General features: G+C 42.2%; 3 protein-coding genes across 5 annotated transcripts; 2 read left to right on the top strand and 1 right to left on the bottom strand.

Annotated features, from left to right (window-relative positions):
- The first annotated feature begins 472 nt into the window (after positions 1-472).
- Positions 473-2,309, top strand: LOC148317169 (histone H3.3A). The gene is made up of 4 exons (XM_088283965.1): positions 473-556; positions 1,253-1,390; positions 1,461-1,614; positions 1,707-2,309. The coding sequence occupies exons 2-4, from the start codon at positions 1,263-1,265 to the stop codon at positions 1,833-1,835; spliced, it is 411 nt and encodes a 136-aa protein (XP_088140091.1). The 5' UTR covers positions 473-556; positions 1,253-1,262; the 3' UTR covers positions 1,836-2,309.
- Positions 2,310-2,338: 29 nt separating this feature from the next.
- On the bottom strand, positions 2,339-7,951 carry LOC148317168 (uncharacterized). Of its 2 annotated transcripts, XM_088283962.1 has the most exons (16): positions 7,650-7,724; positions 7,456-7,566; positions 6,523-6,598; positions 6,276-6,432; positions 6,077-6,122; positions 5,907-5,965; positions 5,773-5,808; positions 5,650-5,702; positions 5,429-5,561; positions 3,330-3,547; positions 3,212-3,257; positions 3,069-3,134; positions 2,920-2,979; positions 2,762-2,844; positions 2,465-2,568; positions 2,339-2,400 (listed from the first exon to the last, which is right to left on the bottom strand). In XM_088283962.1, exons 1-16 carry the CDS (start codon positions 7,684-7,686, stop codon positions 2,366-2,368), a joined length of 1,320 nt encoding a protein of 439 aa, XP_088140088.1. In that variant the 5' UTR covers positions 7,687-7,724; the 3' UTR covers positions 2,339-2,365. The 2 variants fall into 2 exon arrangements, with proteins under 2 accessions (XP_088140088.1, XP_088140087.1); XM_088283961.1 differs by lacking the exons at positions 2,339-2,400; positions 2,465-2,568; positions 5,773-5,808 and having other exon boundaries at positions 2,830-2,979; positions 7,650-7,951.
- On the top strand, positions 7,453-12,748 carry LOC148317167 (butyrophilin subfamily 1 member A1). 2 transcript variants are annotated; one of them, XM_088283956.1, is made up of 10 exons: positions 7,453-7,732; positions 9,576-9,668; positions 9,748-9,846; positions 9,938-10,045; positions 10,156-10,314; positions 10,452-10,592; positions 10,666-10,717; positions 10,924-10,950; positions 11,120-11,146; positions 11,229-12,748. In XM_088283956.1, the coding sequence occupies exons 1-10, from the start codon at positions 7,685-7,687 to the stop codon at positions 11,786-11,788; spliced, it is 1,314 nt and encodes a 437-aa protein (XP_088140082.1). In that variant the 5' UTR covers positions 7,453-7,684; the 3' UTR covers positions 11,789-12,748. The 2 variants fall into 2 exon arrangements, with proteins under 2 accessions (XP_088140082.1, XP_088140083.1); XM_088283957.1 differs by lacking the exon at positions 7,453-7,732 and adding an exon at positions 8,683-8,830.
- Positions 12,749-13,343: the final 595 nt, after the last annotated feature.

Below are 13,343 nucleotides of genomic sequence, written 5' to 3'. Positions count from 1 at the left end.
AGGAAGTAGTACGAATGCTGCGTTCAAGACATGTTGGGATTGTTGTCCTTTTGAGAATCGTTCCAAAATCCTACTCACAATGAAACAAGATGATATTTCAGATGAAAGAACGTAACAAAAGTGGTAATTTAAATATATTAAAGGGGACGGCTATGAGTCTTGATTGAAGAAATCACATTTTCTGTCTTTAATGCAGAGAAGCATGGGATTGTCTATTGTATTATCCACTGCTCGGTAATACAAGACACAATCCTGTGATTATAATCATACACTATTAAAAAAAAACAATTAACATAGGAATACAAAAATAAAAACTGTACTGTGTTGTTAGCGCACTTATCGATTTTGTTTGGCGACTCTTATTGGCTGTATCATGTGACCGTGATCCACAATGTACCAATGAGCGTGAAGTGATTTGGCGAGGTGACGTCACACCACACTATTAATACTTTGCCTCACGCTTCCGACCAGCATTGATCATTTTCCGAGGTGATCGCGACTCGTCGACAACGCAGTCCGCTTGCTCTACAACAACAGCAACAGCAACGCCACAAAGGTAAATAATGTGCCCCCCAAGTCGTTTAACGTGCGAGAATGATTTCATTTCTTTCACCGTGATGTGTATGATTTGTGTCACAGTGTTGTGAGACTGACGTACGGATCGTTGTGCTAGTCCTTACAAGGACAATGGGCTCGTTTATACTGCGTTTCTAAACGAAAACTGTAGAACTGTTACCTCGCGATCGTCCATTGTGAGCTGTTGGTAAGAGATATGTTACTATGAATCTGTGCTCTGTTGGGTAAAAAAACGATATATGCGGTGTTAATTACCGGTAACCTTAAGCGGTTTAAAAATGTATTCGCAATGTCGAGTGGGGGGGAAAGGAGAGCAAAAATGGCGAAGACGACAAACTGAGGCTGATGGCGGCCTGTTTGGGCGCCAGCTTACTGCCGGCTCGTCGCTTTAAAACGTGGACATGTTCCGGATGATGTGTTGTGGCGATGAATGAGTTTCGTCGACTTTACAAGGCTCAGATAATGTGAAATCTTATTTTAGTTGCGATCACTTGATTGTTTAGTGTGCGGACGCTAAAGCAGACTCCTCCTAGTTGCGGGGGGATGGGCGCCTTGTTGTGGGCTAAGCTAGCATGTTGGTGCGGCTAGTTAACAGTGTCATGTTGGTTTTTTTTTTTTTACGTTCCGTCTACATTTTCATCAGAATTGTTTGTAATTCAGGTGCAATGTCTTTTAGGTAGTGCGAGATGGCCCGTACCAAGCAAACTGCCCGTAAATCCACCGGAGGAAAGGCGCCAAGGAAGCAGCTCGCGACCAAGGCAGCCAGGAAGAGTGCGCCCTCTACCGGAGGAGTGAAGAAGCCCCATCGCTACAGGTGGGTTTCAACTACTGCATGACGTCACTTTTCCAGTGCTTTTCACCACAACACTTGATTTACTCATCAGGCCGGGCACCGTGGCTCTGAGGGAGATCCGTCGTTACCAGAAGTCCACAGAGTTGCTCATCCGCAAGCTTCCCTTCCAGCGCCTGGTGAGAGAAATTGCCCAGGACTTCAAGACTGATCTCCGCTTCCAAAGTGCTGCCATTGGCGCTCTTCAGGTAAATATAACCAAAACCCAACATGTATTGGCTGCTGAGATTTTATGTGGGTTAATTGTAGCTAATTCTATTTTTTTTTTAATCCCCAATAGGAGGCCAGCGAAGCTTACCTGGTGGGTTTGTTCGAGGACACCAATCTGTGCGCCATCCACGCCAAACGTGTCACCATCATGCCCAAAGACATCCAGCTGGCCCGCAGGATAAGGGGAGAAAGGGCCTAAACCTCTTGACAGTGGTGTGTCAAGACAAATAATCATATTTATCATACCTAACAATTTTTGTGGACTTTTATTTTGTATTATTATTTCTCGGGTATTGAGTTTACGACTTTTGTATCGTATTTTAGCCATTCCACAAGTTAATAGGTAGTTGTCTAGGAATATTTGCCTGTTATGTGGATTGTTACTACATGTAATGCATCACAGCCCCTCCCTCAAGTTTTTGTGGATACCGGCCTCCATCCATAATCGTGTCAAATATCGCCATGTTGGCACCATTGACCAATTGTGGCACAAAATGCAGCTTGCCCAACAGATCTGTCTTCACTACTGTTACACAACTCTTGGTGCAAGGAGCAGACCTTATTTTTCTGGACTGCTTTTTACATGTTTTCCAACATTGAACAAAACCCTGGCAGCTACATTTTAATAATTGAGAATTGTCACGTCTTTCTATTAAAGTTCTTTATGAATAGATGTTCTTGTGTGATGTTAATGATGCACTCTTAAATTTTTCAATGTTTATTTACATGTTATACAAACCACTCTGTGTGCCTGAAACCAGTGGCTGCAAAAGAAAGTTCACACATCTTAGTTTAAGATTTATGTCAATTAGGCAACTATAGCCTTACCTATACGACAAACAATATCTTGACACTCCTTAATGCTCGCCGCTTTGAGCACCACGCAGTTGAAGGTTGTTGGGGTCCTGGATGGAGTTTCTGGTGGTCTGTTTCTGAAGATGACCACATTTTAATAGAATCAAATAATTTGTTTGAATTATTTGGTTAGCAGGATAAAATTATGTAGACTTAGACATTTGCAATAAATCAGATGATGGCGTTCTCAAATAAGAAAATTCTGCCTCATACTATACAATCTTAGCTAAAGTACCAATGATTCAGAACCACTGTGCCGGTTGTACTTACACTATACAAAATCCCAACATCGTGTAGTCTGGCTTCATGTACCTCCCAACACACGATATCTCTGGATAGTGATGACACAGTGTCTAAAAAAAATCAACAGAATTTTCAGCAAAAAAATTCTCCATCCTTGCAATAATACATGCAGTGCATACACCCACCAATTTACTGCTGCTTTCAGTACACATTAAGTGAGTTTCCTGCAAATCTAAAAGCACTTCCTGTGGAACAAAGAACAGTGTTTGTTTCTTTTTAAAAAGAATGGACGAACAGCTGCAAAGCGCCTCGAGCAGGGGAGCGGCGTCTTTACCTTGCTCGGCAGGTTTTCCTGCAGCACGTGGGAAATTGCATGTGGCAAAACTTCCTTGGTGCCAAACTAAAAAGAGAACGTAACATATTTGTCGCAATATAAAGCCTTATATCTCAAACATTTGCATGAAATAAATTATTTACCATTCCTATATTTTTATCCCCCAAGAATTGGACAATGTACACAATCCTACCAATGAGAGACAAGTCAGTTTTATTTCATATAAATTTCTTTTATCATTTCGTGGTTGCACCGACTTGCCTTCCCTCCTTGACAAACTGTGTTGGAGGTGAGGTTCTCTGGTCATTAGCAGCAGACTGCTGGCAGGGAGCAGGACCGAGTTGCAGCCACGGGTTCTCGATCCTCAGAGTCCGCAGCAGTTTGACCAGAGGACGATATACTGTTCCGTCCCGGGCCCGCCAGCGCACAACGCGGATGGACAGGAAGCAGCCTTTCAGCCGTGATAGAACCACACCTGCCTACAACACAGGAACAAGTTCCAGTGGTTTGCGGCTTTTGTTAATTACACTACGAGACTGTCTGGAGCCTTGTGGGTTGAATGAATCGTGAATTACTTCTCGTTAGTTAAAATCTTTTAACTTCAAATGAAACTCTGCTTCTCTGTTGTACAATGAGATGAGCGATAAGAACTGGTTTAATGTTGTTCTGGAAATATACATCCATCATCTATACCAGGGGTCTTCAATCCTATTCCTCGAGGTCCGCTGTCCTGTCTGTTTCACTTAAAATGAAACTCTGCTTCTCTGTTGTGCAATGAGATGAGCGGAAAGAACTGGTTTAAGGTTGTTCTTGAAATATCCATCCATCATCTATACCAGGGGTCTTCAATCCTATTCCCCAGGGTCCACTGTCCTGTCTGTTTTACTTAAAATGAAACTCTGCTTCTCTGTTGTACAATGAGATGAGCGACAAGAACTGGTTTAAGGTTGTTCTTGAAATATACATCCATCATCTATACCAGGGGTCTTCAATCCTGTTCCCCAGGGTCCACTGTCCTGTCTGTTTTACTTAAAATGAAACTCTGCTTCTCTGTTGTACAATGAGATGAGCGACAAGAACTGGTTTAAGGTTGTTCTTGAAATATACATCCATCATCTATACCAGGGGTCTTCAACCCTATTCCTCGAGGTCCGCTGTCCTGTCTGTTTCACTTAAAATGAAACTCTGCTTCTCTGTTGGGGTTAAGATCGGGGATGTCGATTGTGGCTATGTAAAGCCCTTTGAGACTGTCTGTGATTAAGGGCTATACAAATAAAATTGACTTGACTTGACTTGACTTGTTGTACAATGAGATGAGCGACAAGAACTGGTTTAAGGTTGTTCTTGAAATATCCATCCATCATCTATACCAGGGGTCTTCAATCCTGTTCCCCAGGGTCCACTGTCCTGTCTGTTTTACTTAAAATGAAACTCTGCTTCTCTGTTGTACAATGAGATGAGCGACAAGAACTGGTTTAAGGTTGTTCTTGAAATATACATCCATCATCTATACCAGGGGTCTTCCATCCTGTTCCCCAGGGTCCACTGTCCTGTCTGTTTTACTTAAAATGAAACTCTGCTTCTCTGTTGTACAATGAGATGAGCGACAAGAACTGGTTTAAGGTTGTTCTTGAAATATACATCCATCATCTATACCAGGGGTCTTCAACCCTATTCCTCGAGGTCCGCTGTCCTGTCTGTTTCACTTAAAATGAAACTCTGCTTCTCTGTTGTACAATGAGATGAGCGACAAGAACTGGTTTAAGGTTGTTCTTGAAATATCCATCCATCATCTATACCAGGGGTCTTCAATCCTGTTCCCCAGGGTCCACTGTCCTGTCTGTTTTACTTAAAATGAAACTCTGCTTCTCTGTTGTACAATGAGATGAGCGACAAGAACTGGTTTAAGGTTGTTCTTGAAATATACATCCATCATCTATACCAGGGGTCTTCAATCCTGTTCCCCAGGGTCCACTGTCCTGTCTGTTTTACTTAAAATGAAACTCTGCTTCTCTGTTGTACAATGAGATGAGCGACAAGAACTGGTTTAAGGTTGTTCTTGAAATATACATCCATCATCTATACCAGGGGTCTTCCATCCTGTTCCTCCAGGTGCGCTGTCCTGTCTGTTTTCCATCTCTCACTGCTGCCACACACTTGATTGAAATCAGGATCGTTTGTTGCTTTTGCAGATCTTGCTGATTATCTTATCATTTGAATCTGATGTATTGCAACAGGGAGGGATGAAAAACAGACAGGACAGCGCACCTCGAGGAACAGGATTGAAGACCTCTGATCTATACTTATCATCCAGTAACAGGTGGCATATTTAGTGCCCGGGCCTTCAGTGGTTTATTTACCTGTCCGTTTTTGGAATTCCTCAAACAGGTGTCATTGATCTCATCAATGACGTCGCCACGGGTGAGGAACTGGTCAACATGCGCTTGGCCGCCATCGATCATGTCCAGAAGGAAGACGCGCCCATTGAGGTAGCTAACAAACAGATAAAAAAAAAATTTCTGACAGCTCCAAAAAACAGAGTACAATTCGTAAGACGGGATCAGAAATAGATAATACAAACCTCAAGACCATTCCCACCTGCCGACACGGCACCACTTCGTATATCTCACACACCTGGCAAAAACATGCATTAGACTGTTTTGAGATAACACTTTAATAAATAATAAAGTGCTGGTTTTGTTACCGGTAAAAGCCAGCTTTCATCCAAAAAACTGCAATTCTGCACAGAGACATGTTTAAGTGAGGAAGCCCATGCACAGATTTATTCAAGCTCTGTGCTATATAACCAAAGTGGTCAAGAAGCAAAACAGCGCTGACCTCCATGTCCAGTTTGAACTCCATTTGCGAAAGAACCAACAGCAGGGACATGAAAGGTTCTGCAAGAGGCAGACGTGTGACATGTATTCACATTTGATTACAGTAATATGGGATCTATTATTACAGCTTTGATTTGGCGTCAGTATTTCGTGAGATGGACAAATACTCGCCTAAAAATTCTTCATTCCTGAGGATTGAGAAGGTTGGGCTGTACCACTGAAGGAGGCGAAAATGATTAATTTTACAGTTGTTTGATTGACCAACGAACTTCTTAAAAGAAGTTAATGAGGTCAGACCTTATATAATTTAAATCAAGAGTTTAAAAAAACATGGCTGACGATTAAGATAAAGTAATATTGCGTATCTGACCTCTAAGACTTTGGGAGTGTGCAGGAGGTGAGTGATGAACTGTGGAAGTGTCTTGTGGCTGAGGGCCAATCTGAGCAGGTAACGGCCTCGGCCCTGAGCGGAGATCAGCTTCCTGCAAGTTTTAGTTTGTTCTACAGCCCACGCCACAGTACACAGCCTACAAAGACAATCAGAATTAGCAAGGATTTATTCATTTATTTCTTTTAAGTTCATTTGAGTTCCACCTCTTCTATCAGAATGTTTATACCCGTCACATGCATCTTTGCGCAGAAGCTGCTCAAAACATTGCCAGTAGTCTCTATGAACCAGATTGAGGACTGGCTCTGGAAAGAAAAGTGCATATATTACGGAAATGATGACTTTAAAATTATAATATAGCAGCATATACAGTCCACTACAAAAGTATTGGAATGGAACGGTGAACAAAAGTTCAGAGGTCCATCTTGTGTTACACAACTCAGGACAGAGCACCTTTTGTTTGGAAGCCACCGATTTTTTAAGTGAGTTCCAAAAGTATTGGAATTTAAAAACAGACTTCAAATCAAAGTGAATAACACTTAATATTTGGTGGCCACCCCCTGACTTCACCAGACTGTTGTATTCGTCACTGCAGACTCTTTTAGGTCTTGTTTATGTTTCTGGGGTTTCTTACATCAGTTTACCCTTCAGAAGGTAAAAATGCATGCTCAATTGGGTTAAGATTAGGTGATTGACTTGGCCACTTGTTTTGGTTCATTATCTTCTTGGATGATGACAAAATGACTTTGTGGACTTCAGAAGCAGCCATGCAAACCCAAACCATGACATGACATGGCATGGCATGACCTCCACTATCGCAGATGAGCTTCTTGTGTTCTGGATCACAAGCAGATCCTTTCTCTGTCCATGCTTTGGACTTCAAAATGGTTTGCTTTTCTCTTATAGAGAGCTTTCCAGTTTTCATGTTTGCTCCACAGGTGAAATCGATTGAATTTAAACATTCAATCCAAAATGCAACGAGGGGCACCCATGAGTCACGTGTTGCAATACTTTTGCTCTCTTGACAAGTTTGTGGCTTTAAACAAAAGGTGCTCTGTCCCCAATTGTGTAACACGCTATAAATACCTCGAAATAAAAGCAGGAATGTTACACGTTTGTCTCATTTATATTTTGACCTGCAACTTGAAAAATAGACACTAACGTTGGAGTCCTTTCCTGAGGACCAGCTCAAGAAGCTGGCAGCAAGAGGTGAGGTGAGGATTACAGTCCGTCACCATTTGCCCATCAACAGACTGCAGGTTCAACAAGCACACTGGCAGCGAAGGAAAAAGAAACACAACAAACATTGACACCACCATCTTTATGATGATCCAGTGTTGTAAAAGTCGTCGTTACCTTTGAGGGCGCTGAGAAGTGGATCTCTGGGTGCCATGTTGATATTGACGGATCAGCTGGGATCAAAGCTTCACTTCCGCGTGGTACGTTGAACGAACCTTCCTCATACTTCAATTACGCCGACTTCAGCGCCGTTTAAAGTGAGATGAATATTTAAGAATATGGCACCAAAATGGTGAAAGACTTCAAAATCCTCGCCCCTTCAAAAACAGCTTGTCCAATGTGGTTGCGTCTCACTCGCAGCAACAACGAAAGCATGGTGCGTTCAAAGTCTCTATTCAATTGTATGCGTTTTAGAGCAGCACGTCCAAAAGGGTAGAAGGAAATACAACCATGTAGTGCTTATAATAATTCCACCAAAGACGGCATGACGTCAATTATGTGTAGAGTTGAAGTATAGATATATAAATAATACAAATAACACAACGCAAATTGAGTCAGGTTGATTTAATCTGTCCATGGAATGCAACAGCAAACGCATCACCACCTGTATTCTTATTTTATTACAGTTCCCAGGGAAAAAAAAGAAAAAAGAAAGAAATGACAAAAAATACGAGACGCTAAAAACATAACAGTCAGCGGCTCAGATCATGGTTGGATGCATGGTTTGTGAAGCAATAGTGCCCTCCAGTGGTTATAATAGCAAACTGCAGATCATCGTCGGCCAAGACGGTCAACGCAAAAGCACTCAGTCGCTCTTGTTGCAGTTTAAGTGCTAACCGGGTCTCGAAATGAAGCTTCTATTTATGTATATAGTTGAAGTATAGATATACAAAGAACACAAATAACACAGCGCAAATCGTGTCAATTTGATTTAATCTGTCCATGAAATGTGACTGCAAACCCATCACCATTTATATTCTTATTTTATTACAGTTGCTGAGAAAAAAAGAAATGGAAGAAACAAGAAAGAAATGACAAAATACGAAGACGCTCAAAAAAATAACAGTCAACGGCTTCGATAATGGATGGATGCATGGTTTGTGAAACAATAGCGCCTTTCAGTGGTTAAAATAGCAAACTGCAGATTAGTGTCGGCCAGGCGGTTAAAAAGCGCTCAGTCGCTCTTGTCGCAGTTCAAGTGCTCACCAGGTCTCGGCAGGATGCGCTAAATTTGTCTGAGAAAACACCGCGGGGACATTTTCAAAGTTAATACTAACGGACATTTCTCTTCCCTAAAGGTCAGTATCTTAAAATGCAAATATTCTGCAAGCATTCCCATTGTTGTTATTCATCGATAGTACAGCTGCTCTGCACATGTGCGTGCACGCTTTGTTGTTATTTACGTCGTCTCAATTTGCTCGTTTGCATTTTGACTCTGCATTTGAATAGTATTGTGCAAACACTGTTAACAATTGTGCATGTGACGTCGTTGCTATCACTGACTTTTGCAGATGTCGTGGTTCTATAGAAAGTAATTTGCACAGTACCTGCGTTCGTCCTTCAACAACACAAGAGTGGTAATCCTGGATTTCCTCTAATCTCTCAGATCTTTGCCTGCACGCGGCTCCCGTTGACACTGGCTCAGCACAAATAAACAAAAATGGGGACTCAGTGCGAGGTTTAAAAATACTGTAAATCATATATTTAATTTATATTTTATTGCATACACCTTTGTACAATTGTTGCTGCCGCCTCCTGGTATTTAAAAAAAAAATCATTTAAATTTTTTATTTTGGCCTGCACGCGTATATGTTAGTAGGAGTCGTCTTCTATCCTCTCCTCTTACTTGGCTCATCGAGGCCTACCTGATGATGTGCTCACTGTGTGACGCAGAGATGTGCTAAAAGTCCTGCAGTGCTCCACCTGCACTCGCTTTCCGCTTATGAATTGCATTACATTGATTTGTGAGGGCGATGTGAGCCGAGTCAGCCTCCTTGCAGGGTGAGTGCCAGTCCCCTCAAGCTTTTTATTATCACTCCACAGGACTTGGTCCACCAAACTAAAGCTGCCAGCATGATGAAAGAATGCCTGCAATTCCTCATCGAACCGGCCAAAAAGATCAAGAGCCGACTCAAGGTATGGCATTGAATTTGTGCTGAATCGGAGCGACAGTTATTTCCAAAATGCGCTTTAATCTGCTTTTTGTTGGCTTCAGGAGTCCCACAAGCGAGTGAGGCCGGAAAAAAAAGAGCAGTTGATGGAAAGTCAATTATTTATCATGGAGCTGGCACGAGAACTCAGCAAAATTTGCCAGGTAACCTCCTGCCGCCTTTCTAACTTTGCACCCACAGTTTTGACAAACTGCCTTCTTAATTACGAGTCTCTAATTTGTGCTGCTCATTTAGCGATCCAACGTTCTGCAACATATTTGGACCAGTGAGGACGTCTGGCCAGCCAGCTTGTGCCGGGACTTTATTGTGGAGTGGGCCGCTGTGCTGGAGAGGAAAGTGCAGGTATGACTACACTCAACTATTTGGAGCTAAATTTGACATGGCAACACAACCAACCCCACACATAAAATTTACATTGAGTGATGATCTAATAAACACTTTGTCTTGTGTAGACAAAAGTCAGCTTGACAGACTGCCACTACCACCGGCCGGAGAAGAAGGACTGGAAGGATCACCTCCTTTGCATCCTGGAAGACGGAGGGGAGTGTGATATGGGGCCTTACAAGCGACTCATCATGGAGTGGACACGGGAAATCAAAAGCGGGCCTCAGGTGAGAGTGGCGTTTCCGTGGCGATTAAAACGCGAGACAACCCGAGAAAGATGATTACAATAAACCCTGCCCTTGCCAGTCGTCCTCGTCATACCTAGGCCCGTCATCCACATTTATGTTCTAATCTGTTCTGGTAGTCCACCGTGTGGCCCGGTGAGCCGGTGCTCATGATGCTGGACGATCTGGAGTTCCAGTGGAAGCGGGGCCGTCTGCCCAACCTGCTACCCGCGTTGGAGCTTGTCATGCTGGTCGTGCTGAACGAAGACAGGCCTGTCAAGGTTTGTGCGCTTTTTGTCAAGGAGCTGAGAATTTGGTGCAACTCACGTTTGTCCTTTCATTGGGCGTGTTTAGGAGGATGTGACAAAGGAATGGTTGGTCAGAAAGCAGAGAAACCAGAACCTGGGTGAGATCATCTACTAAACTTGTAAATGTCAGCATATTTACCGCTGGTGCGTGTATGAACACCATCGTCAGTGAAGGAGCCAGATTAAGTTTGAGAGTGTCAGTCAGTTCTCGTCAGGCTAATTAGCAACAATATCAAATTAGAAAGAAATGTATTGAAGCTGGTTGGACTTTTAAACATTTTTTTTTTTCATTCTGTTTTTCCAGATGCTGTTCAATACATCCCGCATGGTGGTAAGTAGAAGTGTCTTCCCAGCAACTTAATAAATAAAATAATACAAATAAAATATATTTTAATGTATTCCACAAATTAATTGCCATAAATCAATTCCGGGAGAGCAGAAAAGTAAATACAATTCATATTTTTACTAGATCATAAGATATTTGTTTTTGTTCTTTACAGTATGGAACTGGATCTGTGAGGCCTCAGGTGTGTAAGTCTTTATGAACAACAGGTATCACGTCCGTGTTGAAGTTTTCAAATATTAAATTGTAATCCTGTGACACCGCAGAAGAAGTGATGCTGGACTCAGACTCAGCCAACCCGGAGCTGCTCATCTCCACCGATGAGAAGAGCATGCGATGCGGCCTGGAGCGCCGCGACGTCCCGTGTTGCAACGGCCGCTTTGACGGCTGGTGGTGCGCTGCGGGTCAGGATGCCTACACCTCCGGACGCCACTACTGGGAGGTGGAGGTGGGCCAGCGGGACTGGCGGCTGGGTGTGGCCAAGGCGTCTGCCGTGAGGCGAGGTTTCCACTCTCTCAACACAGACTCGGGCTACCTAACCCTCCGCCTGGAGAGGGGCAAGGATCTGAAGGCCTTGACGGTGCCCGCCACCTCGCTGCCTCTGAAGCTGGCGGCCAGAAAAGTGGGCGTGTACCTGGACTACGAGCAGGGCCAGTTGTCCTTCTATGACGTCGACAAGCGCTCCCACGTGTACACCTTCAATGACAAGTTCACAGAGGAGCTTGTCCCCATATTCGGGACTGTGGAGGTACTTCACGACCTGGTGATCAGGTCAGCGGGGTTCAAACAACGATGCCTCTGTCCCGGACCGTGCCTCTGGAATTAAACTACATCACATCACACGGCGGTTTTGTTACGGGATGAGATCATGGCTGGCTGTGTATTTGCTACCTGGGCCTTTAATGGACACTTAGTCAACCTAATCCACTTCTTAGTATAACTACAATCGCTTTTAGAGAAAACCATAAAAACTTAACTCATTCACTACCAGCAGAGTAACAAAATGGATTTTTGACGTCTTCAGCCGTCATTGGCACTGAATGAGTTAATAGACGAAGGACGGAGCTCTGCCGCGAATAGAAATAATCAGTTGACGCCACGGTAAAAATATTAAAATTGCCTACAGTTGCCAAAAGATGGTGGCAAAGCACTTATTTTGTCTCAAAGAAACTCTCCAATTCACTCCAACACACTTTGTGGGCACAGAGATGTCATAAAATGGAGGACTACTTTTGTCGAAACATTAAAATGAAAAACCTTAAATTTAAATAAAATCTAAAATTTACATTTTAAAATATTTTTTTGTCTAAAACACCATATGGAAAGCACTTTGTGACAGCTCCAGCTGTTGTGAAATGCGCTATATAAATGAAGTTGTATTATATTGTAAATGATACGTCTCAATTCACTCTTGCCTGAGCACAAAACAGGAAATTGGTGAATTCACCCACCGAAATAGATTTAGAATTGCCTACAGATGCCACAAGATTGTAGAAAAATACTACGTTCGTCTAAAGAAAACTCTTAAATTCATCACAGGATGTGCCAAAGTAATTCTTTTATTTAGTGAATAGTGGAGTTTTTCAGCAAATAATGGAGGATAAAATAAAAAAAAATAAAAAAAATCAGTTGAGTTGAGAATAAAGTGCCTCGTAAATCATCTGGAGAAGTTCAGAATCAATATTTCTCTAGAAAAAAACTAAACAATTAAACTATATAAAATATATCATACTCTGTAGAAATGCTGATTATTAAACGTATTATCGCATGCTGAATGCTACAGACGTTTTTCCTCTGAGCAACCGATTAGAGGACAGAAAAATGCTGCCATGAACATCCAACACACGTAGTGGAAGCGGTGAGCAAAATAAAGTGAAGACTGGCTGGAAATAAAGTAAGACCATTTCATGAAACACATATTAGCATTTAGGTTGTGATCCTTCAAGGAGAAATAGAAAGGGATAACTATCGAATCTTCTGTGAAATATTTACATTCTACTTCCTAGTGTTAAAATAAAATGTGTTCAGTGGAATCACTTTTTATACGGTTAAAGTGTTTAGCCATTTTTTGTAACGTGAAGTATTTGCAGGGTGGACTTTATTTTTTGGGTACAAGGAGTTTGATAAAGATGCTGACTAAAGGCAAAACACAAACGTCTAATTGTGCTTTCCTCAAAGCTACTTTGGAAGAAAAAGTGCAAACTAAAGCTAACGACTTGCATGTGCACCGAATTTCATGTAAGAACTTGAATTCTGCTTTGCTTGCTTTTGCTTCTATGCCAATGATTTCTTCCTCTCAATGAATAACCCAAATACAACAAATTATTTTAGGTCTTTATTGAGTGCAAAAGATCTGACATACAGAAAATACTTAGGCAAGC

Source organism: Idiotropiscis lumnitzeri, chromosome 20, assembly GCF_059441095.1.
Source record: "Idiotropiscis lumnitzeri isolate Australia: NSW breed Sydney's pygmy pipehorse chromosome 20, RoL_Ilum_1.0, whole genome shotgun sequence".
In the NCBI taxonomy this organism is placed as follows: Eukaryota; Metazoa; Chordata; class Actinopteri; order Syngnathiformes; family Syngnathidae; genus Idiotropiscis; species Idiotropiscis lumnitzeri.
This window is presented reverse-complemented; position numbering and strand designations above follow the sequence as displayed.